Source organism: Schistocerca americana, chromosome 6 (genome assembly GCF_021461395.2).
Source record: "Schistocerca americana isolate TAMUIC-IGC-003095 chromosome 6, iqSchAmer2.1, whole genome shotgun sequence".
In the NCBI taxonomy this organism is placed as follows: domain Eukaryota; kingdom Metazoa; phylum Arthropoda; class Insecta; order Orthoptera; family Acrididae; genus Schistocerca; species Schistocerca americana.
This window is the reverse complement of record NC_060124.1, coordinates 203944330-203963609: the sequence shown is the minus strand read 5'-3', so window position 1 is coordinate 203963609 and position 19280 is coordinate 203944330. Positions and strand designations below refer to the sequence as shown.

At 36.8% G+C, this 19280-nt stretch overlaps 1 protein-coding gene across 1 annotated transcript in view; it reads right to left on the bottom strand.

Moving 5' to 3' along the window:
• The window catches only part of LOC124619205, a 106302-nt gene that overhangs the window by 47994 nt on the left and 39028 nt on the right, over positions 1-19280 (bottom strand). Inside the window, exons 5-6 of the mRNA XM_047145424.1 lie at positions 15184-15390; positions 12923-13034 (exon numbers count right to left, since the gene is read on the bottom strand). Of these exons, the coding sequence (XP_047001380.1) occupies positions 12923-13034; positions 15184-15390 (319 nt within the window). The remainder of the gene's footprint in view (positions 1-12922; positions 13035-15183; positions 15391-19280) is intronic.

Sequence of the window (19280 nt, the reverse complement as noted above, 5' to 3'; positions counted from 1 at the left end):
GTGTGTAGCTGGTATCAGCCCAAACAAATTCTGCTCACAGTATCTTTCATACGACACCCAGCATTGACGGAATGCGTTGGTTTGTTTCCCACTTCAAACAAAATTATTTTTATATCTGAATTTTACATGCCCATTTGACAGAGCTACCAGATTAGTTCAGCGCAATATTCATTTTACTGATATGAATTAACAGGAAAGTAAAACACAAAGAATAATCATATTCCAGCAGCAACTCTGCAGCGGGCTTCTGCATGGTGGTAGCTGTCAATGTGGGCCAGTATTGTGCTGTCTCTGCTTGAGTACTCATTACTCCTTGTGTTTTATTTGTCGTGTAGCTAACAGAACCTTTCAGCCCCAAATATAGATATTCAGATAACTTATAGAAAGAATGACTAATGAGGTATGTTTTTAATTTTTTAATGAATTGGCAGGGACTCCCAGTTCCTTGCTTTATGTTAGATGAAAGCTTATTGAATATCTTATCACCAAAGCACGTAACTCCTTTCTGAACTCTGGGCCAGGATGCAAAGACTACATGAAAATCATTTTTGTCTTTTATTGTGGCAGTGTAAATTGCAGTTCAGCTTAAACTGATTTTTACTATTGGCAGCAAAAAGCTCTGAGAAGTAACATATTGGGAAGTGAGTAAGAATTCCCAAGATCCTTAAAAAGGCTTCTGCAGTTATGGTTATCTGCTTTTGACAATATTCTTACTGCTCGGTTTTGCTGAACAAATACTTTATTTTTTTTTAGGTGCCAGGCCCCTCAGATAGTTTCATAAGACAACAGTGAGTGAAAAATAAGCAAAATAAGCCAAGACTCTTGTTCTTAGAGTAAGACAATGACACATAATACAATGCATTGAGCTTTTTGATTTGTTTATCCATATGTTCACTTCATTTTAATCCAGCAAGGACCCCCAAGGAATTTTACACATTGCGCTTCATTCAGTGTAGTGCCATTAATGTCAACTTCTGGAGCTGAATAGTCATCAAGGCTTGTTTGAAACTGCATAATTTGAGTCTCTATGAGATTAAGACTTATGCTATTACCTGTGAACCACTTGTAGGTCTGTTCAGTTTTCATCTGAACTGTGTCTGCTAGGGTTGGGTTTGAACACTTGAGTTTGCGTCACCAGCAAACATTAAAGTTTTTGAACTGCCCTTTAACTCTTCATAATCTGATGGGACACCTGAGTTTCACTCCAAATAAAAGATTATAAAATATTCTATTTTGATAGGAGTGTGATGGGACTGCTGCACCCCATTTATTTGTAGTTTGGTCCTGCAATATGTAACATTACAGATGTATTATCTGTGACTCCAGAGCAGTTTGAATCTCAGCATGGGAAGTCCTCATGCCATTCACTTGCCTGTAGTTGTATGTTGGTCGTTCTGTGCTGGTTTGGAGTGTTTACTGTGATAATCTGGCCTTCATATTTTCTCTGCAGTTTCATGGTATATCTACACTGACAAGCTGAAACATTGTGAGAATCGCCCACCGCAAGGTTGAATGCCTGGTGGTGCTGCAGGCACATGATGCAGTAACAAAAGTATGTACGCAGAGTAGATACAGATGGTGGATCATCCTAGCAAAAATATGGGCTGCAAATGGGGAAATCCATTGAGATTGGTAATTTTGACAAAGAGCAGATTATTATTACACAGAGCCTGGCAGATTATTATTAGAGCCTGTGAACGAGTATCTTGAAAATGGCAAAGTTGGTCGAGTGTTCACATACTACTGTTGTGAGCATCTACAGAAAGAAGTAGGACAGTAAAATACCACTAGGTGCTAAGTGGTTGGACATTCACAACTCTTCACAGAATGTGAGGTTTAGAGGCTTGTTTGCTCTGTAAAGTAGGATCTCTGCTGAAAAAGCACCACGCTGGTGCACACACAAGTATTCAGGAGCACACTGTCCATCGTACATTACAGAAAATGGAGCTCTGCAGCAGACCACCCCTATGTGTTCCCATGTTGACCCAACTACATCGCCAATTACAACTGCAGTGCAGTGGGCATGGCACCATCAGGATGCGACTGTTGACCAATGGAAATGTGTCAGCTCTTTGGATGAACCACATTTTTCCTACACTAGGTCATTTGCTGTCTCCACAAACACTGTCATCAAGGTGAAAGGTAGCTTGAAACAAGCAGTGCACCACAGGCGAAGGCTATGGGAGACATTCACCTGCACTTGCATGGGACCTGTGGTAGTAATTGAACACACGCTGACGGCTGTGAACCACCTGCATCCCTTCATGCTTGATATCTTCCCTGACGGTTATGTCACCTTTCAGCGACTCATAGCCAGAACCGCGCTACAGTGATTTGAGGAGCATTATAGTGAACTCACATTGATGTTCCAGTGACCACTTGCCTGATGTAAATCCTCTGGAACCCACCTGGGTCGCTATCGGACACCATCACCATGTACGGAAATCAGGACCCCACAATTTACGTGAATTACATTACCAGTGCATAGACATCTAATGCCTCATACTTCCATAAACCTACCAACAAATTGACGGATCCCTGATACGCAAAATCAGTGATGTATTTTGTTTCAAAGATGGATAAACAAGCTATTAAGCAGGTGGTCATAATGTTTTGGCTTATCAGCATATTTATGCCAATAGTAGTGTTGAAGCACGAAATTTGAAGATTTTTAGAAATTTTTGTATAAAAATATTCTGTACCTGTAAGTCTGGTTAGATCTACAGCGTCACGTTTTTGCATGACAGGCCTTGGCAAGATAGGAGAAATGGAGTTACTCTAGAAGTTGTCCCTGTCTGATATTGATACATTAATTTCTTTATAGAAATGTAATGATTCTGAAACAATTCATATTCTTGAACAATTCAAACTCACCATTTTAAAGGCCAAACAAAAAATTGTCATCACCAACAGAATATTTCCACTTATTTTCCAATATCTGAAGAAATTGAATTTGAAGACGGCAGTGATAACAAGAAATATCTTCCAACTATTTCCAGAATATAAGAAGAAAGAAGGGGATTTTCACTTGGGGTTCATTGCCAGGTATGCCAGATACTATTGCAAATTGTGGAAAATGTGAAAAATATGCTATTTACAACATAAAATCAAGAACTCATTCAAAGTGTTCCCAATGTAAGATTTTTCTATGTGTCAGTGAGAGAGAGAGTTGTTTTTATTAAAACCACCTCTCATAAGGAACGTTTTTTGATGACTGGACCATTATGACCTGACAGGACTCCAAAGTCTCTTTCTGAAAAATTAAAATAAAAGACCAAAAAATAAATGTCTCCAGTTTTCTATCTACTACAGCAATTTCCAACCTGTCACACTGTTAATACCAAAGAAAAAAATGTCCATTTGTCCATTGTGACAGTCAAGGTATGGTATTTCTATAATGGATTACCTGGAAAAAATGTTAAAAAACAAGAATATTTAGTGAAAATTGAGTTATGTAATTGTTAGGTACAATAACATTACTTACGGCACGCTCAGTCAGAAGTTTGGGCAAAAGGGAAGTGTTGATCAACTATAGTAAGAAATGTGTAGGGTTTCAAAATGCTGGAAAAAAATTTAAAAAGGGAAAAAAACAGGGGGGGGGGGGGGGGGGGTGAGAGAGGGAGGCACCTCAGAATGATGTCAAATTTGAACATAATATTATTGAAGAAGGGGAAAATGTTATGGAAACAAAAAACATTTATCATAAGTTTTACCACTAGATGGTGCTCTTAGTGGCAGAATATGCAAAATAAAAGACTTGAGGTACACAGCTGTTCCCCAGTTTGCATCTGAGAGACTCAGCATGACTGTATCAATCAAGGATTGCATACTGCTGATGAAGCTCTTTTACAAGAACACTGACTGTGTGCCAGCACTCTGCAGAAGTTCTGGACTCTCAAGGGTACGAAGAAAGGTGATGGTACAATGTCTGATAAGGGTCTGGAGAAAATGATTACAAAATTGAAAAGACAGCTTTTTCGAAGTGTAATGTGGTAGAGGGAGGAAATCAACTGATCTTACATCAGTAGATCTGGTCACAGAATTGCATAACAGGTTGAGCAGTGGTATGTAAACATGCAATGTACAGGGAGATACCAGAATTTTGCACATGCCTGTGAGTGCGGTGCATAAAATCCTATAAAACATCTTGCATTGCTATCCATACAAAATTACCCAGGCTCTGGTGTTGCTTCATGCTGACCTGCCAGTAGCACCAACATTTGCTCTAGGCATGGTCCATATCAGTTGAGGTAGGCTAGGAATAAATCTTACCTTCATAGTCTCGAATAGTATTGAATTTAGCATATGTTAAAATGAAGGACTAAGTAAGGCACACGTATTTTTTTTGTTTTCTCCAAAAAAATTTCCGCTCCGAGATACAGCCCTCCAAAGATGACACTGCGCATACCATTTTGAAGATGTGAATTTTGGAAAATTTTTTAAAAAAAACTCTGCAACAGTTCTAGATATTTTGATGGTTTTTTTATTTGAAAGATAATTGCTTTATGATTACAAAGAAATCCTCCATTTGGACTTATGTGTTAAAGGTCTTTTACTATAGAATTCTGAACTGTTTTTATAATTTATGGAATTTGTTTTTATTTCCTTCCAAAATGCCAATCCATAAAATTTTGATTTTTTTTTCTGTTGATTGGTACCATATAGTTAAACATTCCCTGGAAAGGAGAGCTTCCACTTTTAGGTTGAACAGGTTTTATAAACAATTAAAATTATTGCCATACCTGTTTTATTACCGCATTATCACATAACAGACTCATAAAAATCAAAACCTAGCTTTATTCAACATAATTTTAGTTTTGAAAGATGAGTACGAGACTCATTTTTCAAGCATTTTAAATGGTTCGAAAATGTATGTGAAAGGTCCAAAGACTTAAAGGTTTCAATTTATACAGCTTCTGTGCACTCTGTTTTGTTCTGAAATTAGCCAGTCAATGAACTAAAAATGTGTTCCACTGCTTCAGTATCTTCCTTTGATATACAGTGATGCCTTCCAATGTTTTGAAAATTGTGAACAGGAAGTGAGTACTGATGGTGGTGTTGCTGTCCTTCAGCTGGAAACCTATATTCAGCAGCTGGTCCATGTGGTAGCATAAAGTTCACTACAATTTTGTTTAACTCATAACTGGTGTCTATAGTCTCTGCAACCCACTAGTCTCAGCCATACACACACATCACAAACATCCCCCTTCTCAGGTTGTGAATCTGAATATTATCTTACTGTTTCTGAGGTGTTGGCTGAACAAACAAAATTTTTTCTTTCTTACTCTTTAAAGTGCGTGCAATACGAGTTCGCCCATCACTTTGAGTCAAAAAATGTGTCTTCTGAATTCCTTTCACAGGAGTAGTTTGTTTGGACCATTCTTATTTTTTCTGCTCATGGAATTCTTCTATTTCCTCTTTGGACAAAAGAATGAGGGCTGTGGATGTGTAAGATTTCATGACTTTCGTAAAATCCTCAACATTCTGAATCACAGCTGTACTTGGTATGGAATGATTATGTTTTGTAGCATGGTGCTTCAGCAGGCCTCCTACACCATCACAAGGCCCAGTAGCACTGTATACTCAGTCAGTTGGTACAAGCGACTAACTCAATTCAAACAGCTGGTAACAATTTTTAAAATGAGTAGGTGCACTATCAGGAATGATGATGATCTTCTCTGCCCCTGTTTGCAGTTGAAGAATTTTGTGCATTGCTAGCAAATCATGTGCTTAGTCATGTCCTGTGTCATCACTTATAACTGCAACACTTGTGGTCTTGTTTTGAAAATGTGTCACTACTGTAAAAATTGAAACCTGTTCATTACTCCAATGATACCCTTGTACTTCTTGTGGAAGAATTACAGACCAGTTCTCAGCAAAATCACAGTGAAGCATTAAACATAGCTCTTCAGCCCGTAGACATTCTTTCACTTCCGCAGTGTGTTGTAGCAATATCTTCAGATGCTGGTGTGTTACCACTTTCACTGACTACTTAACAACTTCATCAATGAAACTGTCAAAGGCAACAGTTTTCTTAATTAGTTTACTTTCCTCCCATGTCGCATATGTAATTTCTGCAGAGTTTTCTTCCAGGCCAAGTGTCTGTAAAAACAGTCCTCCCTTCCCAGGGCAGTCACCGCATTCTTGAAACAAACAAGTCTCTTGCTTTACGTCACAGACTACTAATGAGTTCACATGCCCAACCAAGGTGTCATATGTCACATGCTCCAGTAAGTTCTCCAAAGTTACCGCACAAAGTTCAAAATTCACGTAGTATACATATAAACTGACATCTCTAGGTGGGTGTGGAATTACCCATTTATCTTGTAGTGCATAAAATTTTGATCTTCCAATATGTGAAGTTGTATAGTTGCTCTTATAAATTGCAAAAGTTTCTATAATATTGCAAGTCATGCACCTCTTCACCTTCACAACTTTTTGACCTTCAATTGTTACAATTATAGTGTCTTTTTTGTTGCCACTCTGGTGAGAACAGTCCAATTTATCTTCCAGATAAAATGACTGCACTATTTGAACTTGGGCTGCTTGTACAGTATGACCATAATAGGGATCTGGTCTTCCAAAGACTCCTTTTAGAGACCTCACATTTCTTGATTTGTCTACCATGTACTTTGATACTGATGGAACATGGTTCAAAATTGTTTTCTTTGAAAATGTCTCTGGAATAATAGTTAAAACTTACACATTTTCACTGTAGGATGCACAATATTCAACAGCTGAATTGATATTTTTGAAAAATTCCTGGCAACAGGTGCAAGAGTGCTTTGGTTCATTTTCTTCTGAAGATGGAATTTCTACTTTGAAGAGTGTGGTCAGTTTTGTTGTAGTGTATTCATCCATAGCTTTAGTAATTTCTCTGCACTTTCTTGATGCATAGAGCTTATGACTCAACTTCACTGCCCACAGTTTCTTAACAGGACTAACACCTACCTTGTATTGCTTCCTTCCACTGTTTCGAACACCCGATATTTTAGAGGTGAGTGGGAGAAATGAATATGCCCTACTGCGCATCACCTATTTGTATGTGCAGGTAAAGAAAAACAGTTATGAGAAAAAGATGGAACCGGCGGCAGACAAATACCTGCTGTATGGTCCACAGTGTTTCCGTGTACAAGTCGAGAAGAACATGGAAAGTTTATGAAGTATTCTGTGCTCTTTAGTGTCTGTGTTGATTATAAAAAGACTAATGAACAATTGAATATAGATTTCTATGTTCATTCATGTATTGGACTCACCTGAGGCTAGAGGCTTTTGAATTACTTCATGTCTTGGCTATGAACGAAGCAAGACACATGTATTCTGTTTGAATACGTGTAAATGAGTCTAATGTTTAATGAATACATTAGCTTACAGAAGTTATTGTCTACGAAAGTTGAAAATGTAAAGTGATTGGACTGAAAAGCATTCTATGAGTACCCAAATTATTTCAAGAACAGAGAAGTAGTTTAATAAATTCCTCTAACCAGCTATAGTCTTAGGAGAAGAAGCTTTTGGGAAAATGACATAACTGATTACCCAGAGAAGAGGATCGGCTACACACAATGTGCAAGTTAACTGATTTGAGAGACACGTGAGCCTTGCAACTCAATACCACACTGTCGCTTGTCATCCGTAAAACGTTAGAACCTCTGTAGTTGACTGATTCAGGGTATTTAATTCTTCCTCTATTGATGTAAAATCCGCATCATCTGCAGCATGGGAGGCTTCACCTTGTTCAGATATTATCATTGTTGTTATTCTGTCAAAACATTTAGAACACAGAAAGTCGTCACAGGAAACATCCGCACTTTGAAACAGAGTCTGCAAATGAGAACACTTATTCCCAACCTGAACAAAGTCTTTTATCGATACATAAATAGTCTGCAAACTTCACTCTCCTGTGGCCCCAGATAGAAGACATTTCAAACAGTCCTTTTCACAAAACACACTGTAACTGTGTCAACTGGCAAATTCCTCAGAAAAACACAGAACTCGTTGGATGGTCTCAGATTTCTTTAGAAGCCTCTTCAGTAAACAAATTAGCACTGAACAACTACAATGAAGAAACCTGCACTGAACCACCACGACAAAGAAACTGACAAGAAACTACAACAAAGTGTAAGAAATATCTGCAACAACGAAAGTGAAAAGAAATAACTGCAACAAAGCAAGTGAAAAGAAATAACTGCAACAAAGCAAGTGAAAAGAGAACTGCAACAAAGCAAGTGATAAGAAATAACTGCGACAAAGACAACTGAAATAAACATTGTAACAAAGAAATTAGTAAGAAACAACTTCAACGAAGACATACATCACCCTTGAAAGTAAAAAAAAAAAAAATTTAAAAATAAAAAAAAAGATTTTTTAAAATAAAACATCTCCAACTTAAAAGTGGAAGCTTTCCTTTACAGAGGAAATAGTACTACATGGTACTAATAAACAGAAAAAAAATCTAACTTTCCTGGATTGGCATTTTTGAAAAAAAAATTTTTTTCTTTAAACTATAAAAAAATTCAAAAGGCGACAGTAAAACAACTTTGACAGATATGTCCAAACGGAGGATACCATTGTAATCATAAAGAAATTATCTTTCAAATAAAAAAAACTCTAACAAAATATGTAGAACAGTTACAGAATACAACATTTAAAAAAAAATTACCGAAATTCACATCTTCAAAATGGTGTTCCCAGATTCATCTTTGGATGCCTGTATCTCAGGGCAGGAATTTTTTTGGTGAAAACAAAAAAATATGTTTTCCTTACTTACTCTTTTAACGTAAGGTAAATTCAATAATATCCGAGTCTATGAAGGCAACCCCCCGGCCTGAACTGATACGGATTATGCCTCTAGAATTTTTTACTTGCATGGAAGTGGAAAATGAATGCCCACAGAACATTCTGTGGATGAATACAGCCCATTTCCATCTTCAAGAACATGTCAATGCACAGAAAATCCACTCGCACATCAACCAGCACCACTTCATTTTGCAAAGGTAACTGTGTGGTGCAGGTTGAGAGCATCATATATCGTAGGGCCATATTTTTTAAAGGAGATGGGTCCTGTTACATGTACCATCACTGGTAAACACAACGAGAGTCTTTTGTGCACGAACGTTTTTCTAACCCTTCAACGGCGTGGGTGTTTGGGTAGGATCATTTTTATAAAAAATGGCACTCCTCCACATGGTGCACAGCCAGTGAAGCAGCTGCTGCAGAGGCATTGTGGAAATTCTAGAATTATCAGCCATCACTTCCCATCAGCTTGGCTGTCCCAATCATATTTTGTTAATCCATGTGACTTCCAGCTGTGGTATTGTCCGAAAGATCATACGATCAGTGTTCCGATTACAAACATAGCTGAATTGAAGGCATGCATTGTGTAACACATTCTGAAAATGACCCCTTAGACACTCTTATCTCTTGTGGAACATGTTGTTTCTCGATTTCAACTTGTGGCAGAAAACGGTGGTCAGCATACTGAACATCTTCAGCCAGTCTCACAACAATTAAAAAATGATTTCATCGTTGCTTCTTATGTTTCTTCTTCCTCGGGATGATTTTAAATTGATTTCATTGAAATAAGAAAGTACATAAATTCATAATTTCCTTGAGTGCTTGTAGTAAAAATGAATGATGTGGAAAGTAATTATGTTGTTTTCAGATAAGAATGCAAATAATTCATCTCTGAGACCACCCGTTACATGAATAGCATAAGTTATCAATAAATGGGACTATGGACTTGCTGTAGAACTGGACTTACAACGAAGGGAAGATTATTTGATTTGGAACTCCAGCATCTAGACGTAAATGGAATGCAGGAGAGAGAAGCTTAAGTCATCAGGCGGCGGAAAAACTGTTGACAAATTTTAATATCAATACAAGCTTAATTTTTAGTTAAACTATGGCACTAAATTTCTAGTTATAATCAATTTTCACAATAGATGAGAGCTTGCTAAAATGAAATAGAAAAGCTGTCACAGTTTTATATCACTATGTCTATAAGCATGGAATCTTAAGGCTCACAGCATGGAATATTTATTTATTTATTTAACCAGTGTCACATTAAGAACAATGTAGAAAAAGACAGATTGCTACTTACTGTAAAGAAGACACATCAAGTTGCAGACAGGCACAATTAAATATAAAGCTTTTTTCTGCAACTTGACGTGTTCTTTATAGTAAGTAGCAATCTGTCTTTTCCTACATTGTTGATATTCTTACCTAGAGTTTTTATTGGAATACACATATAGCTTTTTATGGGTAAAACTGATGACATTTGACTACTCAATGAAAGCTAGAAAGCAATTTTAATACTGCTTATTATAGCAAGTTAATTCATAATAATAATACCCAAACTCTAGAAGTAAACATGGGCTGTGGGGCAACACACCACTTTTTTGCAGTCACTGCACTTAGCAAAAGAGGACTGTCTTATTTTCAAACAATCCAGGATGGAATGCAACAATATTATGAATAATGTTTTATTTTCTCTACTTAGGCAGCAGTTCAAATTTGTAATGTATGTAGCCACTTGTGACCTCAGTTTCTATGATAAATTAAACTCTAGGCCTCCTTCCCATCTTTCCCAAAGGTAAAATAGCTGTCTTGCTTTACACTGTGGTTTTTGATATTAAACTGGTACTGCATCTTCACGGCTACGGTAAAGTACTAATATGAACATATGCTGAACATGAACATTAGTAGTTAATAAGAAATATTGGTGGAAACTCAATTCTATCAATGTAGTGATAAGTGAAAGCAGCAGTATTTTTAACTGTAAATACTAATATTCCCACACAATTCCTGCTGATTCACTTAGTATTCCCCCAGGAACCAACTGATTATTGTGAGAGCTGTTTTATGTGAATGTGGATCATGAACTAGACAATCTAATGCTCCAGTGGTCTGGTTTGTTACACCAATGGCCTCAAATCTTTAGAAAGTACAGCTCTTCTGGAAATATGTATAATGAAACATAAACAGTATAACGAAATGTAAGCTTATGGGTTAACAACATCTTTCCTGCATGCTGTGTCCCTTGTACAAGACAGCAGCCTGGAAACCTGCAACACACCTGTGTCCCGCGAGCGGGCATGCTTCAGGTATGATTTACCACAACAAGCACAGGTGCCTGCAAGCCAAACACCAATCTGTGCTTGTCCCACATGTCGGTAAATGTTCCAAACAACACCGTCATCAACAACAGCAACATGCCAATTTGTTGTCCACAAAGTCTCGGGCAGCAGCCACAATACATGCCAAGTCCACTGCCAGTATAGTACACTTCCACGAGTGCTGCACTGCGACCACGGGCACTATTTTCCTATGACGTGTCACGTGCTTGCCAGCAGTTCGCACTTTATCCGTGCACGGTGACAGTATTTATGCTGGCACCCGACCACAGTTCAGCATTTCATTCACAGCTATTGAACCGGTTAGTCTGTCAATTTCTCTGGGCCAGGGACCTGCTGGACCTGCAGCTCATCAATCTGAGCTCTCATCGGGAATCGTCATCGGTCACTTACAGTGTTTATCTTCTACTTCCTAACAAGCTTAGGACAATGACAGTTATCTCTTCAGACTTTGGCCTTATGCCACCTAAGTGCATATGGTCTCCCTATGCTGAGACCATGACTGATTGTGTAATTAACTTCTGAACAATCCATGTGATTCTGGACTTGAACATGTTCGTTGCTCACTTTGGCCTTCAGTCAGTTTATTATTATTTGTCTTCCTTGTTTTGGACACTCCATGAAGGACACTTACGATTTATAATATTCAAATAAAACTATTCTACATTGTTTATTGGGCAGAGTTTTCATCCTGCCTCCAGTTGCACAATACATATCACGATATGTGTGTCGACATACCACTGTCAACTCTTGAACAGACTAGTTTCTTTATCTGCTGTCAAATTACTGTATTTACTCAAATGCAAGATAAGCTGTTTTTTTTTTTTTCCTTTTCAAAATTCATTGTTCAAAATAAAATACAGGGTCATTCACTTGCAAATAGCTTTGGTACATGAAGTAAATGTTTTTATATTCTGAAACAGTTTATACCAAATGTTAAAATTACGACTCACTGTTGTTTTGATTTAAAATTTAATTACATTTTGAGTCTGTTAACTTCACTGCCAAAGCTATGTGGATGATAATGTGTAGTTACCAATATATAGATATAATGCATTTGCCAGTCACAGCTGAGTCTCAAACATAAAACAATGCTAACATTAAGTTAATGGTTATCAACAAACCAGAGGTCACTAACATTTGTACAGCAGAAAGAAAATTTGATGTCACAGAAGCAAATATTTGTACATGGCTTCAGAAGAATACAGTAAAGAATGCAACTTCTACATGCAAAACTTTCAGGGGAAGTAAACAGGAATGCAAAGGATCAGAATGAGGGCACTGGTGATTCATATAAGACGATTTGTAATTTGGAATAGAATTTGTTAAAACCAAAAAGGAAACATCTTCAAAAAATAATATTGCATTCTCGATTGGCTTCTATTTGGGTAAATAAGGTGTTTAACTATTACTCCATGGACACCTTTCTTGTCATACAATGCTTCTGCTCATCTAAAAAGGTACTCACTGCAATTAAAGGAGATATTATATGAAAGCCCATTCTTATTATTTCACAGTTTGTACTGTGTCCTTGCATCTTGTGGTCTTGTGGAACTGAAGCAGCATAGAGTTTCTGAGCAATGAACACAGTCCCCTGCCACTATCCATCACATGTACATCTGATCCTTTTGCTCTCCAGACGCAAAATAAATAACTTTTGAGTTTCAAAATCTGATATTAAATGAATCTTCTGAAGCAAAAAAACTTGAGGTATATAAATGAATGAGCACATTACTACAATATGGATATATAGTGACAATTAAAAAAAATTAGGAATTCTAATTCTTTACCCTGTGATTTCGTAACTGTTTTGTATTCTTGAAGCCCTTGCCACACGTATCACAGAGGAAAGGTCGCTCACTGCCATGGATTCGTTTATGCATGTTGATCAGCTTGCTGTAACTATAAGAAGTAATTAATACAATTAAATTTCAGTCAGGAGACTGGGGTAATATTAAACAGGAAAAACCATTATCTACAAAATTCACAGTCCATTTAATATTAAACTCGTTTCTTTCAAACAACTGTTGTTTATTGCATTCCTTCATTTTCTTTCCAAAATCAGGCAACTGTAATTGAATTCTCTGTCCAACCTACACAGCTAGTACTGTGCTGTAGTGGTTTGAGGAGAACAATTATGAATTTGGTCCCAGACTGGCCACATATCAACCCCATCGAAAATACCTTAGGTATCACTGAGTGTCAGCTATGAACTCAGAAACTGATTTCTTATAAACTACAGGTATTTTGTTATTTGCGTATGGACATCTGATGCCTTCTATCAATGGCTACAAACCAAGCACCTGTAAAATCACTGTCATGATGAACGGCTGCTCTTTAATGTGCAATCAAAATGAGTAAACACAATTCTCTGTTTTGTCACGGCACAATTTCATTGTTCTGACAATCTAACCCTGCACTTTTCATTGAGAGGTCAAGGTATTTATAGTTCACATACAGAGCTTCATTTAGACTGAAGAACCTCTATGACTTGGTAATATATTTTAATTGCAATTATCTGTATGAATGATTGTATCTAGAATTAACAGAGATATGAAAGCAGATGCAGTGCTTTATAATGGTTTAGCAAATAAAAATAAAGTAAACAATGACTGTAACCAAGAGCAAAGGACATTCTTTCCCGCAAAGGAGAACAACTGTTTAACAAATACACCATGGTTTAATTACAAGCAATTCTGCTTCTGTCACTACAAATTAATGGTTTTCCTCTCTTTTACATTACCATGCTAGTGTTCAGAAATCATTAGAGGAAACATCAATGACACTGAAAGTTTGAGAGCAGCCTGGATGCATACTCAGACAGCCAAGGTGACTGCTCTAAATAAGCAGGAAATCTGGGTTGAAGTCCCAGCCCACACAAGTTTTCAATTATCACTACATAATCATTAACCACTGTAGCTTACACAAACATCAGGTAAGTAGTCTCCAATTTTTTATCTATCCCATTAAATAATTTCAACAATAATTACTTTCAGTTTGTTGCAAGAGGAGGAATAATTTTTTGGTGGTGTGCAAGTAATGTGGCTAAAATATTAATCCTACATAATACGAGTAGTATTACCATTTATGCTGATGCATTGTGGTTAGAGATACCCCTAGCACTTGAAACTCTTGAAAGTGTGGAAGAAAATCAATGAGATTGAGTTACTTGGTACTAAAAGAGCAGCAGCTCTGAATAATTTGTGCCAAATCATTGCTCACCACAGTAAAAAGAACAAATAAAACTTCATGGATTACAGTCATTGACTGATGATAAATGACTAACAGTTATGGGTATCAAAATTTATGACAAACTAAGCAGCAAGTTAGTTCCACAGCATATAATTTTCGCTCGTGGACTGAACATGTACTGAAAGCCATTAAAAAAAATTACTTATCAAGTTTTTTAATACCAATATAACAATATTTGAATCATGTTCATTACAAATGCCATTACTGTACGTGAAAAGTAATGGTCTTCACAAGCCTTTTTTTTTCACACACATCAAAGAACTGATTTTATATATTACAAATACACTTTGTTAATAAATTATTTAGGAATAAAGGTAATCACTCAACAAATAGTACAGGTATTGAGCCCCTCCCCACGCACACCACACACTTGCTTTACACCAACATTGTGCCAGCTGCATACATAATCCCAGCGTTGTGTATTTAGTTGCTGCAACATAGCTGTATGGATTTTTGTGTGTGTGTGTGTGTGTGGGGGGGGGGGGGGGGGGGGGGGGGGGGGGGGGACAAGCGCATGTGCGTGTGTGTTCCAGCTGAAAAAATGATTTGCCCAAAAGCTAGAATGTTTTCAGTCTTGTCTATGTGCCTGCTGATGACTCAACGCCTCTGCTATTCAGTGAGTAGTTACCTTCACTTCTAAATTATTTACAGTCTGTTATAACTTTCCATTACCATAAAAACACACTTTGCTGGCATGATGTCAAACACTTCCTGTGTCAAACCACACATCACTAATGAAATGTATCACATTAACCTAGTATTTTAAGAAAGCAAAGAAGATTCTACATACTAACCGTACCTTGTTGTTTTATAAGAGCACTGATCACAAGAAAATAGCTCCATATTTATTACATGTGTCCGCCATAAGTGTGTGCTCATTCCATTCCAATGGCAGTGAACATGGCTGCATTCTGGACAAGAGTACTGGGCACCATTATGGCATCGTCTGTGATACTCAATGTTTTCTAGAGAGCGCATACGGACTGCACAGTTGTCTATGTTACAACTGGAAAGTATAAAACAAAATGGGAGAATAAGTAATATTTGCAAAGAAGATTTCGAAAATGCCTATTATGTATTTTATTGGTGTATTTGTGTAGGCAGACAAAACTTCACTTCACAAGTGATATCTAAATCAAGCTGTAAACTGTCTTCCAGTTCACCATAGGTTATATAATCTCAGCATATTTTCTGTAGTATGCCTTGTTAGATTTGCATTGCGTTTTCAAACAGATCTGAATGAATATATACTTCACAAATAATACATGCTATGCAGCTGGTTAACACAATAATATCACTAACCTGTTTATAAGGACACAAAACCTCTTGGCACATTAAAACTAAGTGACAGTTCAGATTTGGACCTGGATTATTGCCTTTTAGATCCATTAAGGAACATTAGATATACTGACTTATGGAAGTATGAGGAATTGTTATAACAGTCTTGACCTTCTCCACTCTCTTCCAAAATTATTTTAACTCTATGATATGGATTTCTAAGGTATTAAATATTGTGGTGTAATATTGAACTGATTTTAATTCTCTTTTATGCCAATGCCTGATCACAAATGTATCAGTTGAAATATGTCTGCAATCATGCAATAGGATTAAAGAGAATTGAAATCAACGTTGCCTGGATTTCTGTTTCTCTTTGTTGCAATAACATTACAACTCATAATATTAAGATGCCTATAATCATTAATTTTGGGAAATCTTGGTAAATCTATATCTGGATAGCAGAACTAGGATATAAGCTTCACTATTCCTGAACCAAGTCAAGTGCTTTAACCACTGTCATTGGCCCTACTTCTCTCAGTAACGGAAATTTCTTTCCTTTTAACTACACAAACATTGTTTTTTGCCTTGTTTCACAAATTTTACTATTAATGTTACTGCACAACCTAGGTTTTGGGTTATAAGACCATTTTCAAGTACATTACTGAGTCCCACAGATGATAATGCACAGATAAGCAACATGATAAGGCAGAAATAGCCATCTCAACTTCTTAATGTATTACACAATATAGTAATTACACTAACATGACGGGACTAAAGTAATGCATCAGCAAAGAACTTTTTATCTGCCGATGGATTGTGGCCCAAAGTTTTATTTCTATCCTGGAATGTGATATAATCTAAAAAGATGAATAACTGAATTGGGTTTGCTCATTTAATAATAGGTGTGCCCTCTTTCCTGTGTGTGTAAGACTTGTACATATATTATGTATTTGTGGTTATTGTTCAGGCAATTTTCCGCAAAGGCTGAATCAGGCTTCTTCAATCTGCAGCTTCTATGATGTTTTTCTGCATCAGGCTTAAAGAAAAAAGTGTGTTTGTTTTGTTAATTTACAACATTTCACCAAGAAACCACATTTGATTCAATTAAAATAATTATTTCCTTTTAGATTATGAACAAGGCAATGTCTGAAGAAAGAGATGGCTACACCACATTTCTGTTTCTATAAAATAACAGGCTGAAGGAAATTAATGAATGTAAATGCAACATAAAAGACAGATATGTGATCTCTGAATGTGGGAATATTGCAATAGAAGATGCACCCAAATTTCTGATACCTACAAGACAGACAAATCCCTAAATTGTTGATTCTGTGCACTAAATGATTCTGCCCAGCTACCAGGCCTAGTTAAGATAAAGATACTGGAAGAATATTAATTTTATCTTCTTGATTTCTTTGTCTGGTAGCTGCAATACACAAATAAATTTTAATTTCTGACAGTAGCTTACTGTTCTGAGAGAACCATCATTTTAACTTTCAACAAGCTCACAATACCTGTGGAAAAAAATGTGAAGAAGTTGACCTCTTCTCCTTTTTAACATTTATCAACATCACTTTCATCATGAAACACAGGTAGTATGGTCATTGTTTTTACACAGATTTTTGCCCTTAAATGGAATACAAATGGAGATCAGGGTTTAATGCTCTGTCAAAGATGACATCATTAGAGACAGAGGACATGCCTGGATTGAGAAGTATGGAGCAGAAAAATCACCTCTGTCATTTTCAAAGAAACTGATTTAGGGAAGCTGCAAAAACCAAAATCTGGATGGCCAGACAGGAATTTGAAGCACCATCCCAAATATATATCCAGTGTCTTACTGCTGTGCAATGCCACTTAGTTTTCCCTTTGACTCATGATCATGTAGACATCCTCACAATGAGAGGGTCCCTCTTAACACAGGATTTTCTACTTCTACATTTTTTTATTATCTGTATTAGGAAATTAGCCAGTCTGTTTCAATGTAATATTTTGATCTTGAAGTTTCTAGAGATATTACTGCTACACCATTTTTAAGTTGAATAAATGCATAAAATAACTTTCTGTGGTTTTTAACAATAATGTTTATTACAGAAAAACCTCACATAAACATGTCTGTTGTTAGAACAGTTTCAAATGCGTAGTCATTTGCAATATCCCACGGAATGAGCCCTGACGTAATGCTGTACCATGATATGTCAAGCCACGTGCACGTGCACTCACTGATGACAGATTTGTATCAGGCTGGGATTTGAGCCCGGATGTCCCACTTTGTGCGAATGGCTACCTGAGCACGTTTCCCATCTGACCAAAATCTCCATATGCCGCATACTGCAAAATAGTTCCCCTGTCCATTATTCCTCATTGCTCACAGCCCTACTCTATCCCTGTGAGAGATTGGACATTATTGTGCATCTGCAGTGAAAGATCAGTATGCTTTCAGACACATACATTATATTGGTATGGAGTATGATCTTTCAGACATGCTGCAAACTGGCCAAACTCAGTTCAAAGAAGTCATCCCAGTACTTGTTAAACAGATCTCTTGCTATACACTATGAACTGCATGTAAAAATAGTTAATTGCCACATGAATATTTAGGCATATAGCCCATCATCAATGGCATATATTGTCTATGTCGATATCAAATGATGTACATAAGAGATAACAAGAGACCTGTTATATAAAAACACTTGCCCTGACCACAAGATCCTTATTTTCATCCCATGACAGTAGTGTCCAATATTACCAAGAAGTGACTATTTAGTCTTTGACAGTATGACAAGTACACGTGAGAACCTACATATCACAGAGATCCACATTAATTTTAACATCATACAGTTTTCATACTTGAGACACACATCATATGATATAGACGTGCACAAATATGCCACTGATGATGGGGTACATGTCTGGAATCAAACATTTTTACATGCAGCTCATGGTGTACAACAAGATGTCTTTTAACAAATATTTACAAGCTGTGGAGCACAAACCATATAAAATTGTTCTCATCCCAATACCTGCCTTAAGTTGTTCAGCAAAACCACAGAAAACTTAAATATGAATGGCTAGAAGGGCATATCAATTATGATCTTCCCAAATATAAGTCCAATGTCTCAACTACAGTGCTACCTCACTCAGTACCAAAAAATTATGTGCAAGGGCAGAAATATTACTGTTGAACTACTGAGCTTACTTTAATGGGCTTTGCTAACTTGACCTTCAACATTATATGTAACATATATTAGTATGAGGTACCTTCCACATAGGACCATACAATGGTTTGAAAAGCCTCATGGAAAGGTGAGGTGAAGTGTAAAATTGCAATGGTTTGAGAAAATCAAGGTATTGAAAATCATGATTTGGTATTTATTCAATGGCCTATAATTTCCCCTAAACACTCGCAATGTTCTGGGAGCAAGTATTGTATGTGGCACTATTGAAAATTGAAAGTTTCCCTCCTCCATACATGTTTCATGTTAAAATAAATCAATAACAGGTGCAGGTGTTCAGTACTCTAGGAGACTCAGATATGAGTGAATGGATTTGCCAGGTGTTGAATTAGTATTATTTTGAAAATATTAAAGGACAACTGGAGGGACTGGAAGATTGATA